Source organism: Anabas testudineus, chromosome 3 (assembly GCF_900324465.2).
Source record: "Anabas testudineus chromosome 3, fAnaTes1.2, whole genome shotgun sequence".
Classification (NCBI taxonomy): Eukaryota; Metazoa; Chordata; class Actinopteri; order Anabantiformes; family Anabantidae; genus Anabas; species Anabas testudineus.
Window position 1 is genome coordinate 25,397,748 of NC_046612.1, and position 23,322 is coordinate 25,421,069.

The following is a 23,322-nucleotide window of genomic DNA, read 5'->3' on the forward strand; positions in this document are numbered from 1 at the left end:
GAAATGTTTTGGAACGAATTTTCAAGTGGTCTAACAAGTGTAGTATCAGTCACTAAGAGCACTTGAGTAGCTTGTTTTAGTTTATTATAGGGGTACAAACAAGTTATTACAGTAGTCTGAGTGTTGTGAAATACAGCAGGGCTGGATTTGAAGTAATGCTTATAGGTTCATGTACCACTGAACGTCACTTCAGTTTACAACAGAGCTAATGTTTACACAGCACAGAAGTAATCACACAGCAGAGTGATATACCTTCACACTGTGACAGCAACAGACTGGGACTGTCGCTGTCTGGATTTTCTACAACGCTCTTCTGCAGTGAACGCCTCACACAAGAAATCAGGAGACAGATAGAAAACATGTCAGCACCATTTACTGAGAACAAGGCTCTGTTCCACGAAGCAGATTCACTCAGTGATCTTGGATCAGACGAACCTGAAGCAGGTGTGGTTAAGTCGGTTAGCTAAGGTGTGCTCCAGCTTTTACGCAGCAATCTGCCTTCTTGGAACAAATACCCGAGTACACCTCACACATTGACTCGGTAAACAGAGAGCCACACAACATTTATTTCTTTAAACATACAGTCCTCTTTAAATTAGTCATGACTGTCATGTTCTGCTGCTTCTGACCAGGAAGCAGAAAAAAGGTTAAAGACTTGAACAAGACAGGTTTTACAGTGTCTGTGACTTCGTCGTCCCCTGAAACCCACATGCAAAAACAGCCATGAGCTGCAGAATGAACAATGTGAGCATTCAGTTCACACTGTCATATGCAAACTACAGACTGTAAAACACTTTAATAAAATCAGCCGCATGACATAATTTCGTAGACCTGCGGTGCTTTCAATTCCTATGGCAGGATCTGACTACTTAGCAACTAGCTCTCAGACTCACCAACACTCAGTGTCGACTTTTTTTACAGTGGGTACATCCGTACAATCTACTGCAATTCAATCCAACTGTTCCTCCATAAACCTATTCACCACTTTATTAAAACGAATCCTTCGACAATATCCCACAGCAGAATATCACTGCTGTTCAAATTATTACAAATGGTATGTTTCATAAGTTGAAATTGTTTATTTCATCACTCAACTTTTTTATAAAACTAAATATTCACATTGTTCTCGTTTTCAGTGAAGCACATTTTTCTGTTCTTGTTTCCAAATTACAAACAACTTTGAACATTTTTGGGTGTCAGGTGACAGAATGCAAAGCAACATTTAATCCACAATATTAAAAAAGATATATACCTCAGCTCAGTGGGGGCCCAGCTGAGTGTACACGTTCAGAGTTTTCAAAAATTAACATACTGTACGATCAATTTCCCCACAGTTCTGTCTCAGCCTTCAGTCAACATTACGTCTCTCAGGCTGATTTGGATTCAGCCTACTATTCACTGAGCCCCGCCCCCACCTGGTTACTGTTGCTAACCTGTGGATCTTTCACTTTCATTATGTTCAGTTTCTAGTAATAAATATGCCATCAGAGTTCACTGTAACATATGAAATAACCAGCCCTCTGAGCTCTAAGTAGTGAATTAACACAGCTACAGGAGCCAAACTTTTTAAACGTTTACTGTTGATTTGGTCTTAGAACTAGAAACAAAAGGAGTCTTTTATTAACAACTACACACCTACTGCAACTAGCCAGATATTTTAACCACCAACCATTTCTCACCTGGCTGCAGTGATGTACTGTACAGGTGTACTACAATACACTGTGACATCACTGTCAGGGATGTGCAACAGAGCACACAGCGAGGAGTGTTACTGGGTGTGGTCAGACACAGTTTAACAGCTGGAGTTTTGGTGAAAGTGAAACGGGTCTGAGAAAAGTTACAACAGCAGCTGTTTTAACTTTAATGAACTTGGCTGCTTTTTTTGCTTTTGTTTATTAAAACACTAATGAGTTATGTTCTGCTCAGTTGTCCTCTTGCTCTGCATTCTTCCTGTAGTTTTTACTCTTTGTCTTCCTGAAGGAGGCAAAGCCGCAGCTGACCTCCTCTATCTTTTCCTCCTCCTCTTTTTCTTTTTGCACCTGTTTCTGTTTCTCCTCCTCTGGTCTTTCTGTTTTTCTCCTTGTGTCTTCCTTCTCGTTTCGCTCTACCATCCCGTCTTCTCTCTCGTCTGTTCTTCCTCCCCCTGCCTTCTCTCGTTCACTCCCCTCCTCTTCCTCCTGCTCCAGATGACTGAGGTGCATTCCTTTCTCCTGCCCTTTGACAGCTGACACCTGATCTGTCGTCTTTTCCTTCAGAGGTCGCTTCGGTCTGGAGAAGACCATCCTCTGCTGGATGTTACAGGGTGAATCACTCTCTTTCTCATGCTGCAGACCGGACAGGAACTGGTGAGCAGCCCTGCGGTTGTCCTGATCGCTGGTCTCAGGCACGTCCTCCAGGCTGTAGCAGGTCCAGCGCTCAGGATGCACCAAGTAGTCTGGCACTCCCCGCTTCTTTGGTGGTGTGGGGCTGGTGGATGGAGGCAGGCTCGTCTTCCTGCTGGGGTGTGAAGAATGAGGCTGGACAAACACCTTGTTTGTAATGTGATCCTGCTTCAGAGACGAAGAGCTCAGCTGGGTATCCAGGCAGTCGAAGATGCTGTGGCTGCGATCAGAGAAAGCTAAGCTCCCTCCTCGCAGACTGAATGGTGTCTGAGCAGCTACAGTAGAGACCACAGCCTCCTCGACGTTGTTGTCGTCGTCATCATCACTGTCCAGTTCTGGGTCAAAGGGAGCTCTGTTGGGCTCCTCTTCAGGCTCAGAGTCATCACTGGCTGACAACTCGTCCACATCATCACTTGGGTCACACATCCTCACAAAGATGCTCAGCAGCTCGCCTCAGTGAACTACCTAGTAAAGGCGAAAAAGGAAGAGGTCAAACAAAATCAATGTTAGTGTGAGATAGGGTGAGCTTTCGGCTTGTCATTAATAAAAGTCTAAAATGAGTTGCTTTAATAAGTTATAGCAACAACAACAATTGTCTCCAACTAAAAACCTGTAACTGCTTCAAGAAAGAACTGAAGAGATGGAAAGGCGAGTTCCAGCTGAAATACACAAAGCCAGTGGCGGCGTGGGGGGGGGCAAGTGAAACTTTGGCATTGCTTGTTTTGTCAACAGATAAACCTCATTCAAAGAGCACCAGAGAAGGTTTCAGTTACATAGTACTACTAAAACTAATGAGTGAGCAGAAACGTGTTTACTCATGCTGATCACACTGTCAACGATAATCTAGCTCTTCCACTATTAGATCTTTTACTACATTCATGGTTTTTAAATCATCCTCTGTCCTGGTGTACACTAGCACACCACAATAATGCAGCTGTAGGCAAATGTGTCATCAGAAAATGTGTGAATCCTCTTGAACATTACACAGCATAGTGATGATCATTACAAAAACACATTCAGGATAGTAGTTTCCCCTACTTGCGTGTGATGAAGGCTAGTTGTTCTTGTAATGTTACAAATGTACACGTATAAACGTGTGTAGTCCACAAAGCTAACTTAAAGCTACATGTTAGCTTAACTGATATTATGAGCAGGTTACTCTCAGACAACGTAAGTGGGCACGTCTTTATGTGATGCGTCATATTTAAACCGCTTTAACTGGGCGTCACACAATCATATTCATAATCGAATATTAAACTTCTTTTTTGCATCGGTATGGGCTACATTAGCCCACGTCTCGTTGAAGACATGCTGTCTTTTAATTTAACTTTCAGCGGAACTATTTCTGGCGCTGCTTACCTCTCGGCTCACCGATGGCGCCACGACTCGAGCTAACGCTCCACCAGCGGAACCCGTTCTTCTTCTACTGCTTGTTCAGGTTTCGCCCTGACGACTGCTGCCTCCCAGCGGTGACAAGTCAAAATAACATATAGCATGTGAACTCATATCTATTATTATTATGTTGGCCTATTTAGAGTTAACATTTTTTTGTATAGTGATATCTAAAACCAAGGTTAAAAAGTGTAATTTGAACTTACATCATCACTTATAAAATTAAAAGAAGACCATATTTTATATGTGGCTCGAGAGTCCCGACTTTAAGTCACTTATTTTCAATATCTCCAGGCTCACACTTTCTTTAGCTTTTAATTCCCCTGTCTGTAAATCTACTGATAGAAATGTAACCTGAAAAAAAATTGTTTTATCAATGTCTTCAACTCAGAAGAAGCAGGTTCCTCTGTCAGAAAACCACTGTTGCTATCTCAAGCCATCACTGTCTTAAATATTGAGCAGGAAAGAGAAATAGAAGATGTCTATTTTAGAAACTCCATTGGTGCTAGCCAACAAAACATTATGTAAAAACTAAATCCCTTTATAAAATTTTGATGGATTGAGCGTTTTAACAAAGGCAGACACAGATTGATGCAAAGTCCCCACAATACTTTCAAATCATGACCTTTATAAAATCATAGAGATTCAGAGATTCATATTCAGTGACGTACAGAAAATCACCTCATGCTCTCATAATGTTATATGTTGTTTGTAGCCATGACATTTTAGCTACATCAAGTTTAAAATGTAAGAATGATGGTTCCTTGAGGTGTTTTAAAATTAAACTCAGGCTGAAAAGTACATGCTCTAAAATGTACTTAAAAGTTCAAAAGTACAAGTACTCTACTGAGAAAGCAGTGTATTTAAGCAGTTAACAATTTGATGCTGTCTGGCACACTTTCAAACTTGCAAATTGTGATTAAAAAATGTTACAATGATTAAAAATAAAGGCCAAAGTTAAACAGCACAGCTTGTAAAGGTGGTCGTGCAATTTTATTAAGATTATGTACAGAGCCGTGGTTAATTATTATAATACGTCATCATTTATTAGGGTAGACTTTGTACCATATCTGCAAAAAGTAACTAGTAACCGACGCTGCAAAATAACTGTAGTGGAGTAAGTATAAAAGTTACATAAAATGGAAACACTGAGGGAAACTTCTTTCCCAGAGCTGTGTCTCCTCACCCTCCTTTCATACTCACCTCCCCTCCTGAACACCCACCTACATCGCTACTGCTGCTGTTCATTGTGCATATTGTTCGCACAAATTTGTGTACTCTATTTATTGTTTATTACTAATATTATTATGTATGTTTTAATTTTTTGACGAGAGCTACCCAAGAGAAATTTCGTTATGTCTATGTTTAATGAAATTAAATTAAAGCATTCTTTTCTTACCTTAAATGGAAATACTTCAGTAGCAAACAAAATTGTACTTCCTGTGAGTTGGGCTACAGTACTTCAATAATATAAAGTAAAGTAAATATAAAGTAAAGCAAAAGCACAGGTACATTAAATATTTATAAAGAAGGCCTACATTTTTCTAATACATAGACATTTTTCTCTAGACTAAATGCTGGGCTTTCCTTGTAATTTTGTACTTTTATTTGGTCGTATTAGTGTCTTTACTCTTTCATAATTGTTCGTTTTTTGTGTCCTTGTTTATGTTTTACAGCACATTAACTTTTTCTCTCCATAACGTCCAGAGCCTATTTGTCATTGTCAATGTCTTTAAAATGAGAGCGACTGCTGGAAAAACGTGCCGCGCATGCTCACATACCCTTTCCTCATTGGCTCAGATACATGAGGGCGGGACATCCTGTGGTTGTTCAGTTGTGATTGGCTGCGACTGTGCAGACCGGGAACTGTTTGAATGTAGCTGGGGCAGGGTGTTTGGCTGTTTGCTGTGCCGTTTGTGTTTGTTTCTCAAAGTGTCTTAGTACTCACTCGCTTTTGGCTTTTAGGTCGCTTGTCTAGAGATTAGGTAATTCTTTTAAATCCGTAATGGAGCAGGATTCACGAAAAATGCCGTTTGTTGAAAGGGGGGGACCTGCAGACGAGATGTCGAACGTAGTGGTGGTTGAAGTGGAGTCGTTCGTTAACGTTGAACTAAGCACGGAAGACGACGACGACAGCAGCAACAGCAACAGCAACAACAACAACAGCAGCAGCAACAACAACAACAACAGCAACAACAACAGCAACAGCAATGACAGTGGTTCTCCTGACGGACATCATGACCCCGCCATCACCCAAAGTATGTGTCATGTAGTAACGCGTTCATTGTTAAAATACAAGCGTGATCGCTAACATGGTTTGCTTTACTCGTTGACTTTAGCTAGGCTAGGTTGATATGGAAAAAGGCAGCCAAACATTCAGAAATAACGTTACGTCAACTTCTAAGATTAACATAGCTAAATGGAGAAAATTAACCTTACCGAACCTCTGAATCAACATGAAGCGAATGGGTTGACAATGCTTTGGAATATTTGAAACGTCTCCGCTGGCCGCCTGCTTACATTTGTGTCCAACTTGTCATGAAACACACAGACGGACAGAGAGAGAGAGATTGAGAGTACACACAAGAAAACGTACTAGAATAGTAAAGTAACTGAGCAATAGCACATGTGCAGACCGAGGTATTGCTCAAACAGTTCGAGCAGTATCCTCCTGTCTGAAACTGCCACCAGAAAATCCACCTCCACACCCAGGAACTAGAAGTGGCACTTTTTGGAACTTTTGGGCAAGTTACATCAGCTTAATGTTCACAGATGCAAAAATCAAGCACACAAACAAAATTACACTGTACCTACTGTGAAACATGTAGGAGGTTCGGTTATGTTCTGGGGCTGCTTTGCTGCACAGGCACGGATTGTCTTGAATCTGTGTAGGGTACAATCTCAAGACCATAAAGACATTCTGGAGCAAAAATGCAAACTTTCAGAAAGCTTGGTCTCAGTCACAGGTCATGGTCCTCCAATAGGATAAAAATCCAAAACACAGCTAAAAACACCCAGGAATGGCTAAGAGCAAATTATTGGACATTGCATGATGTGTGTTCACAATCAGACATGTGGCAAATGCATGTGTGAACTCCAATAATATTTTGTCCCAATGTGATCAGTAGGTGTCAGACAGATTAGAAGGGTAGCAATGTTTACTGGCTAAATGGGTGTACTTTGTATGATGTGAACTGTTGGGGATGAAGAAATCAATGCAAGCCAGGTGTATCTCCACAGGACACTAGCACTGAGGAAATTCCTTTGCACACCCAACCTCTGGAAAATCCAGCCTGACAAGCTTCTCTCGTTGATTGACTCCTAATCGGATGGATGTTCCATAAGGTGTATATTTAGGGAATTGGTGTGGATGGAGGGCATCCTTGACTCTGCCCGTCACTGATATCTGTGCTTGGCAGGTTTTGCACCTTGACAGCAAGAAATGTGAAAGATGCAGATACATTACAATATTTGGTGACCTAACAGTGGGTAATGGATGAAAAATTAGATTAGATGTGAAATTTGGTATCACCACTTCTAAAACAATGCTACTTTAACATCACTACTTTAAAACTAACATGGCGTTTCTTGCCCATGTCAACTGGGTAAGAAACGCGCTGGCAACTGAAACTCGAGACTGTTTTGCATTGCTCTTTCCCAAATCGTGAGACTTTTCTCCCTCAATGAAAAAAAAACACTGACTTGTTCAACAACAGTTCAACTTGCTGCCTGCTTAACATCCAAGTCAATCCCCAGGATCATTGGACTAATCTGCGTGGCCAAAGGTTAAGGGGTCAGCCACTGGGTCCTGCTCCTGAGGAACCTCCTGACTGGGATTGCTTCAAGTGGCCTTTTATGAGTCCTGAATAAAATTATATTTAACATCTCTGGAAAGAGCTTAAAGGTTTAGTCTGCCATATACTTCAGCTGTAGCTGTTTTACGTTATGAAATTATCATTTTGTTCCTCCAAGGTTTCCTACTATAATGCAACTAATTCACTCAGCTGCTCAAAAGGTACAACAACATAGTACTATGTTGTCATCATATGTTAGTGAGACTAATGGGATTTTTTCCATTTAATGTATACGTGTACTAGATTTACGAACAGGTCAGAGCAGATGGAAGTCGTACTAAGCAGTGTCCACATACGACTGAATGTGGCAGCATTGGTGTCAGTGAAGCAGCCCCATTAGAATAAGGAATGATCTTATCCAAATCAAAAATTCTCCAATTTTTTTTTAATCATATGCTTTACCCCTACAGCCCTATTCCAGAATGCCGAGGATGATAATGATGAGGAGGAGGATGATGAAGACAAGAGTGATGATGATGAAGACAAAAGTGATGATGATGACAGTGGCACAGACCACTTTAACACTCAGAAGTTGGGCACGCGGCTACAGAGAATTGAGCGTCATGCAGGAGTGACCTCGAGTCTTCCTGACACCTTTCAGACCAACCACCTGCTGTTCTATGAGAGGTTTAAGGCATACCAGGACTACATGCTCGGTAACAGCAGTCACACTTAGTCACATAGACACAAATGTAACAATAAATATCAGTAAGAATCTGTAGATTTCAGATCGGTTATTATGTGTATTTATGCATATCTGTATATAGGAGACTGTAAGCCCTCAGAGGTGAAGTCCTTCATAGCAGACTACCTGGAGAAGGTGGTGGAGCCGTGTGATTGGCGGGCTGTGTGGTCTACTCGTGTCTTCGATGTTCTGGTGGAGGTGAGATGACCTTGAACGCATGTTTTTGGTGATTCAATTATCTTTTATTTTCACTACACTTGATGGTTTCTATAGTTTTGAGTTAACATAAAGGCTTCAGGTGAATTTATTGGCCTCTTTCTACTGAAACCATTCCAAAATTCCTAGAGATTCTTTAACTTGATGTTTTTTGAGAAGGAGCCTGCATCTGCACACAAGAAAATGAGTATTTACCGTATTTATGTATGCATAGCTGTGCCCCATTACCAGTCATAAGTCCCACTCCATATTGAACTACTTATTATTTCAGGTGCAGGATGTAGACTACAAGGAACTGAAGGCTTGTGTGAGTCTGGTTCTGCCTCTGCAGTGTGACACCAGAGGCTATGATCTCACTGAGGAGGCAATGAAGAGTCTGCTGGAGGCCACTCGGCACAAAATATCACTGGATGAGCTGCAAGTGGTATACGATGAATCTGGGGACTTTGATATGACTGCCCTTGCTCTAGAGCACCTCAGGTGGGGCTCTGAAATTATCTTGTACCACGCAGTGTTTGCCCATTTATTTTAGTTCACTGTCCAGCTGTGCCATTCCTTCCTCTTCTAAGATCTCCTCTCCTATCTGCAGGTTTTTTTATAAGCACATCTGGAGGGAGTGGGATGAGGAAGATGAAGATGATGACTTTGACTATTTTGTTCGTTGTGTGGAACCTCGTCTCCGAGTGTGAGTACACACAGAGTCTTTGTATTGATCTTTAATTAATAAGTAAGGGGTCATCCCCATAAATCCTTCTTGAAAATGTGTGTTATCCCAGCTACTATGACATATTGGAGGACAGAGTCCCAGCAGGCCTGGTGGCAGAATACCAGTCATTACTGCAGAACTGCTCCCAGTGCTTCCAGGAGTTCTCTACGCTGCGCAATGGCCTAAGCATCGACTCAGACTCTGAGCTGGACAACGTATCAATGGTGGAAGGCCTGAAGCTCCACGACCAGCTGGAGACTTTCAAACGGAAACTGCACATCATTGAGAATCCTGTGTTGAGGTAGGGTCTGTCTGTCTGTCTGTCTGTCTGTCTGTCTGTCTGTCTGTCTGTCTGTCTGTCTGTCTGTCTGTCTGTCTGTCTGTCTGTCCGTCCTTCTGTCCTTCCTTTAACCTTCATCCCACAAAGCCCTGAACCATCATCTTTAACTGCCTGTCTCGATCACCTACTGTCCAGATATGTGTTGAGCTACAAAGGTAACTCCAGTCAGCAGAGTGTGGAGAGCCGCGGACCCAGAGAGTCTGGTGTGAAGGTGGTCCACGTGGTCACAACCTCCTGCAGCACCATCCAGCTCCAGTCCCTCCTCAATGCTAAACTGCTGCCTTTGTGCTCTTCTGGAGAAACTGAGATCCAGGTCAGTATAACAGTGTTCATTCTATAGTATGGCCAGAGTTAAGTCTGCTCAGTCTGTGAAATACCCAGGTGACAAATCATCCTCTACAGCTTCACTGATACGGTGGAGCTGAATGATTTTAGTTTGTTGTATAGTGTTAAAACAGCCATGAAGAAAATGATTTACATTTACATTACACTGGGAACAGACTGCATGACTGTCCTGACCTGTGTGTCCTGTGTGTGTGTGTTTAGTTCCATACAGAGCCAGTTTCAGCGGTGGAGTCATGCCGTGAGGGTGACGTGGTCATTGTTCTCCCTGGGGTCTACAGTGTCACCAGCTCCATCTTTATACCAGACTCCATCACCATAGAAGGTAAAACAAACTTTCAGCTTGTACCTCCACAGGTTCACTGCTCAATTAAGCTGCAGATGAAAATGTAGTGTAGTAGTAGTGTAGTGCAAAATTGTCTTCTTTAATTTACAGACTTGAGTTTGCAAGTCATTTATATTTTGTAAAGATGACAAATAATTTACCAGTGCAAGTGACTCAAGTTCTGACTGTTGTTACCAAAGCTCAGTGTACAAAACATTCAGGTCCTCAAATGTAATTAATGCAGTAGAAGAAGCGACTTAAAAAACATATTTGTCAGGGTTTAAATGTGCAGTCTAACAATACGTGTTTGACTTTTACTGTAGAGCTGCTGTTTATTAACAGTTTATTTTTGTTTTTTGTGTGTCTTGCGCACTTGCGCACCAGGCTTTGGGTTTCCCGATGACGTGGTGATTGAGAAGAAAACCAAGGGTGACTCATTTGTGGAGAGCACAGGAGCCGATGTCAAACTGTCCAACATCAAGTTTATCCAACATGACGCCATCGAAGGCATCCTTTGTGAGCACCGATCAAAGTTTAAAGCTTATACTGTACTGTCTGTTCCAACAGATGTACTTTTATAAAAATAAATGGGTAAAACAGAATAATATGCTGACTCTCTCCTGTCCCCTGGCTCTCAGGTGTCCGTCAGGGGACTCTGAACATGGAGAACTGTGTGCTGCAGTGCCAGACCACTGGAGTTATCGTCCGTACATCTGCCTGTCTCAACATGAACATGTGCGACCTGTATGGATCCAAGGTGAGTGCTGCACAGGTACAAACTTGACACACTATGTTCAGGGTGATAAGTCTGTTTCTTTGGGTTAGTTGTTGATCATTCTTCCACTGCTGGTGTGGTTTGTTTATGTGACTGTGTACGTGGTTGTGTGTGATCACATTCTTGTGTATTGCACTCAGGGTGCCGGTGTGGAGATTTACCCAGGCAGCGTTTGCTGTCTGGTTAGTAATGGCATCCATCACTGTAAGGACGGGATACTTGTCAAGGTGAGGCTGAAAACCTTTTGCTACACATATTTAATAATCACTGCTGCTTCACATGCAAATCAAACACAAGTAAGCTGTGTAATGTAATGAGACACAGCAGCTTGGCAGAAACAACTAAATGTTTGTACGATTCCATGAACAGCTGAAGTAGTTCTGATTCTTGATAAACCAGTGTGTATTAAAGCTCTGTTTGTGATGAAGGACTTTATTGACGAGCTGAATGTTGTGATGCCATCCATCACCATGGAGAACAATGTGATCCACAATAATGAAGGCTACGGAGTGATTCTGGTGAAGCCTAACACCAGGGTTCCTCTGGACTGTGAAGGTAAGCACAAAACAACGGTAAAGAAAAGAGCAAGTTTGGTGTTGCTGAAAAGTTTGTAATGACAAATAAGGAAAACAACCTACATATTCTTGTGGAAAACCATCCAATGTTAAGTTTTTGTGTGTGGCAAAGTAAAATTAGTGATTTAGCACATTGCCCATGTTAAAGAAAATTTGCTGAAAATATTTGAGCAGTCTGCAAACTATGTAGTACTGTGGAGGTGTAGACATACTGTGGAAGAAACGGTATCAGGCAGTTCATGCAAGGAAGCCAACTAACATCCCTGAGTTGAAGCTGTTGAAATGGGCTAAAATCCCTCCAAGATGATGTGGAGGGCTGATAAGAGTTCTACTCTGAAAGGTCCCAAAAGAAGCAGATTCACATTTTGCCACACAAATATTTCAGATGGTTTAATTTAAATGATAATCTAGGTATTTATATAGAAATAGAAAATTCAGAATTGTTCACACACTTTCAAGCACCACTGTAGATAAACTACATATCCCTGTTTAATGGAACTTGTTTTCCCTGCAGAGGCTGCTGCTGAAGACAAACAGCAGGAAGGAGCGTCTGACCTTGCCACTTTCTCAGCAGCATCAGCATCAGGATCAGCAAGAACCCCCGTCCCCAGCAGCTCAGCAGCTGCTGAGCCCGGGTCCACAGAGGACAACAACGGCACGGATGGTGGTGCAGCCTCTACCTCATGCAGGAAGTGGCAGTTCAGCCGTCAGCTGAGCAGAAACAAGGAGACGTCCTGCAGCAGCCGACCCGTCGAGGACCTGCTGGATCACCCGGTCTTTGTCTCGATTCAGGGAAATCAGTTCAGACGCAACGGCATGGGCGACTTTGGCACCTTTTTCTACTGAACAAACTCTTAAACGTCCATCCAGTATTTCTGAGCGGCTGTTCATATTTTAGCTGATTTGTTAGTAGTGAAATGAAAAAACGCTGCTTCACATCCATCCATGAGGTGCTGTACAGAGATGATGACACAGGTGGTGTGTTGTTACAACAGCCCTTCCACCTTCTTAAAGTATAGCAACAAATGGATGAATGGATCAACACGTTTGCTTTTATCTTATTTATTCCTCTGGGCTCTGTTAAGTGTTTTAATTCTTTTTTTTTTTTTTTAATGCATTACTTTGAAATTCACTCGTCACTTTCAATTTATTTTGGTGGTTTTGACTTCAGATCTAATAAATGTTGTTATCCTCAAGGTGGTGGCTTGTTGAAAAGCAGAGCACTGTTAATGTTCACACAAACCCTGTTCATCACGAGTTAGTTTTTCCCACACAGTGCCTCACATGGTTTTATTCTTAATAATGTATTTTATGCTAGGGGAAGTCTCGAGGTTGAAGTGCTCCGAGAGTAGTAGCCCAGCGAAAATAAACATTTAGACTGATGCCAGTAAGTTAGTATTTGGTTTGAAGAGCTTCTTATGGAAATTGTTAACGTAATGAATTTCCTGCAGATTAAAAGTGCCTGTTGAAACCTCACTGTGTGTGTTGTCCCGTAATTCAACTGACACCTACACTCACACGGTGTCAGATTGTGTGGTGCGTGAATAAGTGGAGAACTCGAGACACAAAAGTAAACTTTGTCCCCAATGACTCATGATTACACAGTAAATTTCACAGTAGAAGTGCAAAGTCACTTGACATCTGCAGGAGAATAAATGGAAGAGGATAAAGAACATTTAGTGGATTTAGTGAATTAGCTGAAGCTTTGGTGGTTGAAAAGAAGCTTCTATTTTGAAATGCTGCTGGGTCAAAGCTGTTCTCTTGTCTGTGACATATGGGTGGAAATAATAACTGCACAATGAGAAATCCAAAAACTTTACTGTAAAGGCTCCAAAACAAATGGAAAAAAGTGATCTCTTTGAATTACACATTTTCAGATATACATCTCTCTGTCACCACTTCAACCATGTGTGTTCATCTTTCTGGTGGCACTGTTAACCACATTAAATATTTTACACGCAGACATGAACACAGTTCAGGCAATTTATGAGTGCAGCTATTATCTGAGTCATTCCACATTAAGGCAAAGTGTACGTTTTTAAAGCAAAGCGGCAGAGTAACATTTATGTACAGGTCATTAGGAAAATATTGCTTCATCTGTCAAATACAAATCATCTCAGGTGACTGATTGGCTGATGAGCTCCAAAGAAAAACTGGAGAACGTCCTGTGAATGGAAATGTTGAAGAAGTACAGAGGAAGTGGTTGTCAGGCAAACGTCTCATTGGTCGTCTTCAGTGTACTGGTGACTCTCCTGGACCTCCAGCTCCTCGGCGCTGACCATGTCAGGACTAATGGCGGAGTATCGTGTCCCGTGGAACTGCCTCAGGTGGATCTGTGGGGAAACAAAGTAAAGCAAACACATCAGACACTAAATCGTTCTCATACTGGACCGGTATTTAACCAGCACCAGCATCATTTAGACTGGAGTTCTGTTTGTCCAGACTGAGAGAGAGGCATTGCATGTAGTTTACCCATGAGGCACAGCAGCAGTAACCTCATTAATTATTGACAGTAGATCCATTAATCTAAATGCTTTTCTGCACAGCAAACATAGTCCAGGTTGTAAAATCAGCCTGTGCTCAGGATCCAGCTCCATCAAAGCTTTTGCTACATAAATATAATTTCCTCTGGAGATATCGGACATGTGAATTTGATAATTCCAGGATGTTTTTAGTTTGGATTTGTAAATGTAACAGTGGCATTACTACAACAAAATGAAAGTGTTCATGTTCCCTACAGTGATTTATTGTCATTAGAGAGATTAAATTTGAGTTCTCTGATAAATCACTTTTATCAACACAATGGCACCAAAGCATTAAAAACAAAATGTGTCATTATTGACAATTCACATCAGATTACAGACGTACTGTTTTCACTAGAGCTAGCTACTTTCTGCTAAATAAACAGTTCTTATGTAAACTCTCTAATCAGTCTGGTTTATGCCACCTCACCCACACCTAGGCACAACCTTACTGGATGGTAGCATGATAACGTCATATTTGTTCACACCACAAACGCCATACCAGGCCTTGGTTTGGGGGATCATGGCAAGAAACTTCCCTAATCTCCTGGAAAAGCAAGGACCTGATTGAATCACGTGTGTAGATATAACACTTTATGTTTCTAACTCTTCCTGAAGGAATGAAGAGTGATCCAGCAGCAGAAAGCCAGTTTCTAACTCTTTAACTTTCTGATGTTGTGCTGAACAGATCAACTTAAAGGGAATACCCCGTCACTATTTTCTGCTGTGTTCACACGTGAGCTCACTTGGACAATACAGGGACTTTTTCCTAGGGGGCTTGCAGGGTAACGTCTTTGCAGTCTTATTGAGCTGCTTGATTCTGACCTTAAAGTCTACTGCTAAAGACAGCCACTAGATGCTAACACCAATGGATAACATTTTTCCAGGAGTCTTAATTCTGGCCCTCTAATACATACACTATGACAAGTCTGAATATTATTACACCTGCTTGTTGCCCTCTAAGTCATTATACAGTATACATTTACATTATATACTGAAGCCCACCAGCTTGCTGGCTAAATACTTATCTAATTCTGTCTCTAGTGTCACTCACTGCACCAGAATTTAGTAAATTCTTACCATCTCTCACTCTGCTGAACCACTGCACAACAGTGACCCATGATGAAATCTTATCAATAAAAAAAAAAAAAAAAAAAAAAACATGCTGAGGGGGTGTGACTACCTGTATGTAAAGGTTTACTTCAGCGCTCCTACACAGGTATGGGAAGTTTCCTCCTGTTTTCAGATGAGCTCGTCTGGCGTTAGGATACAGTTTATACATCTCCTCCTTGGCCTCCAGTGACAGAGCACTCTGATCAAACACCTGAACAACATCCATAGAAAAAAAAACTATAAATCGGGTTATGTAGTACAAACAGATGCCAATGCATACTGGCATACTTCATCTTACTTACATCTATAATGGTGACAGCAACATCTTTTATTTTATGTGGCTCCACATAAGAGTTCTGACAGTTGAGTGTTAGCCTTGATGCTAACTCGCTTTGGTTCAGACTCTCCAACTACAGGACACAGGCACATGGAGGACAGGTTAATAAAGAGATAAGGTAGATAGACAAAATATTTATACTGGAATAAACATAAACTCTGCATCTTTCTGGTCTGGTCTGTAAAATATAAGAAAACAATGACAAATCGGATTCTTGTAGATTCTCTTGTAGGTTGCGACTGCCCGGGAAGCTTCTGTAGATTTTATGTTCAGCCCACTTACCCTGTCAACCATGAAGTCAATAGCATCTGCCATTTTAGGGTCCACAGGTCCTTTAGCAAAGTTCCCCAGAACAATCTTTTTCAACATGAATGCTGGCATCAGCCAGAAACTAAAGAGGAATGTGAAAGGAAGACATTATTGATGAATGTAAACATGCAGGTGGAGCATTTGTGATGGAGTCATAAAACACAACCTGTTAGCTGTCCACGTCTGGTTGAAGATAGAGGTGTCACTGAATGAGTTACACAGGATGAGTGAGTGAACTCTGGGAGACTTGTGTGTGTACTCTGCAAACTTTTGAGCCAAGAATCCACCCAGAGATGCCCCAAACAGATGGACCTGAAGGTTCAAATGACGGGAGAAGGTCATGATTAGATACAGAGACAGAGGATCAATAGAAAGATACACAGACAGAGACATTGTAGCTCCATTATCTCTATTTGGACCTTTGTAAGCATATACCTAAAGCTAGTTTACAGAAAGATCAGGCTCAGACAGTCTTACTTTATCCAGCTGCAGGTGATCCAGAAGCTTCCTGAAGCCGTCGCAGAACTCAGCGAGATCCCAGTACACTGGATACTGCAGCTAAGAACACGCAGATGAAAGAATCACGGTGTTGGTGGGGACAGCTTTCAAAAATCTTTCATTTGTTCAGTCATTCATAAAATCAAACACAACAAATCAGCACATAACGTTGCTGAACTTCGACCTGACGAACAACAGCAACCCCAGATCATAGCACTGCCCCCACAGGCTTGTACGCTAGGCACAAGGCCAGATGGGTGCATCACTTCACCTGCCTCACTTCTTACCCAGATCACTCTGGAACAGGGTAAATCTGGACTCATCAGACCACATGACCTTCTTCTATTGGACAGTTCTTAACCCAGAACTTCTGAAACAGGTTAACATATTTTTCATGACCACATCTTCCGACATGGTTGCTTAAGAAATGAGAAGCTACTCACTGCATCAGGGTAAACAACTTGTTGGCAGCTGAAAATTAATCATGCATGCAGTAATTGTTCAGTGGGAGGTTAGTTTAATCCAGAAGGTAACTTTTTTTTGGACAGGCAGTGTATGTCAGGCAGTGTATGTAATGTCTAACACGTGTTGACTGATTGGACAGAGATCAAATACAGTATATGTAGAGAGGAAGCAGGTGACAGACTATCACTGTACAGTAGCTGTACAGAGCTTCTGATAAGATAAAACATCCTGTGCCCTGAATTCAGGGTTCCCCTCTGTCTCAAGAGTAAAAATAGTCAGGTGGATGGATTAGTATTCTGCCCTCCTGCTATCAAAGGACAGTCTGACCATGAATAGGTTTTTAAATCCAAACTTAAAACTCAACCACATGCCTTAGCTTTTTCTTTTTTGGATTATGTCAGATTCTTGTACATACAACCTGTCTCTTGCCAGCAGGCTGGATTAACGTACCATGTAACACTGCATCTTTTTATTTTTTTGCTATTGTTGCTGTTGCTCTTTTCTTATCCAATTCAAAAGGACCAAGCACAGATTGTTTCAGTGCTGTACAGATTGTAAAGCCTCTTAAGACAAATCTGTGATTGCAATATTGGCATATACTGAAGTTTGATCTGGTTTACTTTTTAATTTACATTGCAGACACAACTACTATATAATAATAACATAAATAACGAATTAATTGATGTAAAATGTGAATTCCTGCATCATGTTGAAGCTACAGTGCAGTGTGTTTTCAGTCTTGAACTTACTGAGATGACTCTGTAGCCCCAGCCTGTCAGAGCCAACACTTGCTGGAAGAACACCTCAGCTGTCCCACTGACTGGTGGCAGGAAGATGATGGGACACCTGATGTTCTTTGGACCTGCATCATACAGCGACCACACCTTACTGTCATCATCATCAACAATAATCTGGAGGAGACAAAAACAACGCAGTGAGGAAAGTATAGTAAGTAAGTAGTATAGATATTGAAATAACTTTTTATACTATATATAGTTTGTGATAGACAGCAATGCTATTGTGATTGATTGATGTGCTTTATACTCTTAACAGTGAGCTGGATATCTGGAATACTGGTTGGACAAAATGAGAAATGTAAATTCAGGTTTGTGTCTTGTCAGAAAACTCATGATTTCCCTCTTATTGTTCCATTCCTGCTATCGTAAACACTTTCAACCAAGTTTAGCCGAAGTCAAGTAATAAACCAGGCACTAAACAACTGCAGATATGCAGACATCACAACAACATTGGTAACCAAGATTACACGTTTCTCTAATGTTTTTTCTTCAGGTAAATACTACTTATATTTCTCACATGCTATTTATGCAAAAACCTCTTTAAACCAACGGCACAAACCTCAGCTGTTCCTCTTTTTATTTATGAGGATTTATGAGGAAAGTGCAGAGAGTCCAGAGAAGCATTTGTTGAGACGAGGAGAAATGTTAGCAGTAAGTCAGGTATTTGTAATGTCAACACTTTCAGTAACTTTCAGGATGTGCAGTACTAATGATAGGTCACAACAAAGTAGTAGTGAAGTCACCGTTTCTGATAAAAAGGCAAATAATAAATGTAGAAAGATTATTCCAGTAACAGTAACCACTGTTCTAGTACTTAGTGTACTTATTCTCATAAGGAAGCCCCACGTGAAGAAACATGTCCAACTATATTTTGGACTATGGTCGCATAATTGAAGGTAGAAAACCAGATGATCAAAGTATCTCCAGCAACTATGAACACCGTGCTGTACCCATACTTCAGAGTAATTGGATCGTTTCACTTGTATGCTTTGAAAAGTCGGTCAAAGCTTTCAATTATTTCTATGGTTAACTCTGTGTCATAAATACTGTGATCTGCAAACGTTATCATAAGGTTTGACAGTAAAACACAGCAATTCTTGTTCACGTTTCCATAGTCAAGATGTTAATTTATCCTATTTGCTAAACGTCTACATGCACGACATGAGTCTGATAATTTAACTGGCATTAAACTCAAGAGAACTCAGAGAAAGCTCAAACTGCTTTTATATTAAGTTTATATTAAACGGCTTATAGGTTTATATTATATTTTATAAGGTTTATATTAAACACATCCTGTGATGAACCAACAATGCCAGTCAACATTCTGCTCACTGTGTCACACTGCGTTAACATGTGATTGATGACTGGCTGTGAAACCATTGTGTGGCCATGTCTCCTGATGAAGGGAAGAGGAAATAATCTTTCCACAAAGGTCATACCACCAAACATTTTTCAAACATTTGATCTGCCTGCACACTAACGATGCACTGTGACCACTGGCAGTCACTGAATCCTCTTTATAAAACAGGGAGCGCTTCAAAACACAGGTTGCACTGTGGAAACTATTTTAAACTTCAGTTGTGCTTTTACACATCATACCTGTGTGTGTGTTATTTTTGCATGTTTTGTAGCATCAACCAACAAACCTTTCTTTCTCTGTTGTAGCAGCTGCATGTTTGTTTCCTCTTTCTGTTCAAAGTGTCACAAACTATGCAGTAAAAAAGCTCTCACTGCTGTTACAGAGTGTACTACTTGTGTTCCCACAGCCAAGATGGTTATACAGAGTACCTCTACAGCCCCAGCCTGGATTTGAAGGGATAGAAAACGCAGGCTGTCTCTTGCTCGTTGACATACTTCGGCCTGGCCCAGTGGGAAAAGTCCCAAACTAACCGACAACCAGTCTGCATTTGCAGCAATGTGACACAATGCGAGCTGTAAAATCCAAACACATTCAGGAGTGGAGAGTACTGTGGTTCAGCAGCTAAGTCATGAGCCTCTCTATTCTGTCATAATCTGGTTTATACAGCTACTGTAATCCCACATTTTTCAAAAGGCTGAGTAGCTAATGTGACTAAGTTTTTCCATCCACACTCAGGATTTTCATTTGGCTGTGAAAGGCTTGAAATAGGAAACAAATTGGCTGGTATAACAGGTTCGTAACTGGACATTATTCCAGTGTCAGGAGTTCAGAAGCCAGTAGGGTTAAATAAGTAGGACTGAGATCCTGCTGTTTCCCAGGAAACTTTCCCACTCCTGTTTTGCAGGAAAAAACCTGTGGGCTTCTGGTGTTTTTAGCATAGAACTGAAGAATAAAGACACCCTTTATGAATTTCATCAAACTGCGGTTATTATGAACAAGTAACTGGGTCAACCTTTCTTCCAACTGACAGTAGATATTCACAAACATCCAGTAAAACAACAGTGCGACAGTTTGGTCACAAACAGATGCTCACACTTAGCTTAAACCTGAGGATCCAGTGATTCCTGCTCAGGTCTCCCTCCAGGACAGAACAGCACCAGGAAATACAGGCTCAATATCACCATTTAATCCTCCAACCCTGTAAGCCCCGTTACAATTTGATCCACATCATCTCATGAAACCCAACACTTGTTCTTTTCCTACAGTAGTTTTCAAAATGCAGCAAGTATTATGTACAATACCCAAGTAGTATGTATGTACAAAGGTCTTTCCACCTCTTAAAGACATCAGGTTAATACTAAGGTGTTTTGGGTCTTGTTGTAATTTGATCCATTACTCTTTATGCCTTTACAAAGTTACAGATCGTGTACAGTTACAGTGAAACAGCCTACAACTAACCTCTGGTCTATTAAAATCAGTAGTGACTTAAAGAGTCACGACACTGTGATTTCTGGCCTTATAAATTGCATTTACATTGGTCCAAGCACCTCTGTGGTCACAGCTTTAACTTCTATAACTGTGGTGCTGGATTTGTGTAAATACACTAATCAAACCCAAATTTTTTTTCATGTCTTATTAACACAGGACTGTCACAACACCCCACTGCTAAATGGAAATAAGACCTTTAGAATGCCTGAGTAGATCTGAAGTTCTGACTGCGACACAGGTGTCAGTCAATTCTGAACCCACAGAACTTGAGATAAATGTAGGGAGACTGTTTTTATCAGACAAATATGTCAATCTAATCATGCTGTGACCATTAGCACTCTACTTTAATGTTTAACCAAACACATGAAATAAACACATTAATAAGATTTAAAACACTGATGTTTTATTCCCTAGAGTGATTTCAGATAAAGTAAACTGTTTAAATGTATTATATTACTATTATTAAAACAACAAGCTATATCCTCATTAATACCATCTACCGCCCTACTCGGAACACTTGGTTAAATGGGACATCTCTTTCAAATATACAGTATTAGAACAGCAAGGCCAATCCATTTGTGTTTGCTGTACACTGAAGACATTTGGTTTCAAATCAGAAGATTTATGATAAGTGTTATGATAAATGTTCCACTGATGTTCCAGTACTTTAATTAGGATTTCACTTCAGCAGTAAAACTAAAATCATGCATTTAAGGAAAAAGAAATATTCTTACCCTGAAATTGTGTTTTCTCATACTCTACAAAAACTATGCAGCAGTGAATGGTTTCCGTTGTGCTTGATGTGATGTGTATTTGCATAGCAGAATATATTGTCCAAAAATCGAGAGTGTGATGCAAGTGCATGTTATTTTACACGTCTACAATGGCATTCAATGCAATGTACAATGTGGGTCTACAGGGATGCAAATGCAAATACTGTCACTTACTCTTAAGTTTTGTTTACCAAAGAAGAACCATTTGCAGCAGGAAGTTAGTGTGCTTACATGCACTAAAATAACCAGGCTACACTGGTCTTTCTTTAGCTGATTTCTTAAGTATCATGTAAACTGGAAACCTGGTTACCGTTATCAGAGGGGGGTTAGAGAAAACCTGATTTCCCCAGAGAACTTTGATTGATCTGCCTTGTAAACGTGTAACAAAGTTTCTTAATCTTAAAGCTTTTTACAAGTGTGCAAGTGTGCATAAGAAAGACTACAGAAACTCGCCACTCTACTTTCAGCTGAGAAGTGTGTCTGGATGAACGGAGAGGTCATTACACAGAGCGATGAAGCTAACGTACTTGTTTTTAAGGCTTCAAGTCCAACTAGAATCCAACTAAAACTGAAACCACAATGCATAGTGATGTCTTTCACAGTGCTGTCAGTCACCTCCGCCAACACACACACACACACATTATATATATATATATATATAAATATAAAGAAAAAAGTGGTCAGCATATTTTTTGTCTCCGTACAGCTAAAATCTGTTAACCCTGCTTTCAAATTTTCCTTGATCCCCAATTACCTGAGAAACCTGGTTTTGCTAAGTATCCTGGTTATTTGATTGCATGTAAATGCACTGAGTGGGGATTTTATTTGTCTTGCTGTTTTCTCCTCTCCTGTCTCTCTCTCAAATGTGATTTCCTTAGTCAAGACGTAGTGAATTTAAATATATTAAAAGTGAGCGTATTGTTTCAAAGTAGAATTTAGATTACTGTTTAAATGCCTGGTCTAACATTTAAAAACCTGAATTTGGTTTGTCAGCTTATTCACAAAGAAGTAAGAAAAAAATATGATGACCGCCATGACATTTCAACAGACAACATCTGTGCTCATCATCCACCAGATAACACATTAATGACAGATACTGTAAATTAAACACTGACAAGAGTAAATTGTCCTTAAGCATTACCTACCAGTCAATCTGGGGCCACCAGTGTAGTGTGTATATATACATTATATAGTAAGTATAGTGTTGTTGTATCTGCACATAGCATTATGTCCACTCACTACAGTCCACCACCACCACCATTTGAAATGATAAGGTACTTACTCTTTTTAGAGGCACTGTGCTTCTGAACCAGTTATAGTCAGGAGACACTTTAATCTCGTCCATCTGAAGACAGACATAGTCACAAACAGTCAGAGACTGACAATTACAATAGGTCAGTGACGGTTACATTAAGAGACAGTGACAGATGAACAGACAAAGGCAGACACAGACAGAAGCAGTCACAGAACAGCAAAGACAACATTTCACTACAGTTCAATACCACAGATTCTCGACTCACAGTTACCAACATTCAGTCACAGACTAACAGAGTAAAACAAACCTCTAGCTCTCTGCTGCGCTAATTTATTAACGCTTAGCTAGTAGTCAACAGCTACACTACACATATTGAACAGTTGGCATAGGGATGCGCTAAGTATATATCATACCTATGTATAAAACGATTTAACGATGCGGCTGCTGTGCTGGTTGTAGATTTTAATTCCGTGTTCGGATGATTTTATCCATATCTCGGCACCATGTTCTCCGGCAGCTGCTGTCCGGTCATATGACTCCTGCTTCACACACTTCCGCAAAGCTCCTGGCGCCGCCCACGGGCCGCGGCAGTTAAAATAAAACACACAAATACACACACACACCGCTTAAACAGCGTGCTTGTCTCAAGTCTAACTCCAGCCAGCGGTTACACACAGCTGTTGTTATCTCTAGATACACGCTGACGTGTGCTCACGGTAACACCAGCTGTAGTTTGTAGTGCTCATGGTGATTGTGGTCTTGTTCTACTCCAACGGTATATTTTCTTCTTCTTCGTTTTCCACATCTGCAGCCA

General features: G+C 40.8%; 3 protein-coding genes across 4 annotated transcripts; 1 reads left to right on the plus strand and 2 right to left on the minus strand.

Moving 5' to 3' along the window:
- Window positions 1-1,064: 1,064 nt before the first annotated feature.
- Window positions 1,065-3,803, minus strand: tssc4 (tumor suppressing subtransferable candidate 4). Of its 2 annotated transcripts, XR_003299895.1 has the most exons (3): window positions 3,741-3,803; window positions 1,840-2,846; window positions 1,065-1,773 (listed from the first exon to the last, which is right to left on the minus strand). XR_003299895.1 is itself a non-coding variant. In XM_026378120.1 (2 exons), exon 2 carries the CDS (start codon window positions 2,805-2,807, stop codon window positions 1,923-1,925), a length of 885 nt encoding a protein of 294 aa, XP_026233905.1. In that variant the 5' UTR covers window positions 2,808-2,846; window positions 3,741-3,803; the 3' UTR covers window positions 1,065-1,922. The 2 variants fall into 2 exon arrangements, 1 of the variants encoding a protein (XP_026233905.1); XM_026378120.1 differs by having other exon boundaries at window positions 1,065-2,846.
- Window positions 3,804-5,640: 1,837 nt separating this feature from the next.
- On the plus strand, window positions 5,641-13,671 carry shcbp1 (SHC SH2-domain binding protein 1). The gene is made up of 13 exons (XM_026378707.1): window positions 5,641-6,031; window positions 8,038-8,283; window positions 8,395-8,510; window positions 8,800-9,008; window positions 9,118-9,213; window positions 9,305-9,535; window positions 9,710-9,887; window positions 10,121-10,241; window positions 10,626-10,757; window positions 10,880-10,998; window positions 11,157-11,243; window positions 11,445-11,571; window positions 12,106-13,671. The coding sequence occupies exons 1-13, from the start codon at window positions 5,779-5,781 to the stop codon at window positions 12,435-12,437; spliced, it is 2,247 nt and encodes a 748-aa protein (XP_026234492.1). The 5' UTR covers window positions 5,641-5,778; the 3' UTR covers window positions 12,438-13,671.
- Window positions 13,391-23,295, minus strand: spg21 (SPG21 abhydrolase domain containing, maspardin). The gene is made up of 9 exons (XM_026378708.1): window positions 22,922-23,295; window positions 22,536-22,598; window positions 17,585-17,746; window positions 16,350-16,430; window positions 16,039-16,184; window positions 15,846-15,954; window positions 15,529-15,636; window positions 15,297-15,437; window positions 13,391-13,924 (listed from the first exon to the last, which is right to left on the minus strand). The coding sequence occupies exons 2-9, from the start codon at window positions 22,596-22,598 to the stop codon at window positions 13,811-13,813; spliced, it is 924 nt and encodes a 307-aa protein (XP_026234493.1). The 5' UTR covers window positions 22,922-23,295; the 3' UTR covers window positions 13,391-13,810.
- Window positions 23,296-23,322: the final 27 nt, after the last annotated feature.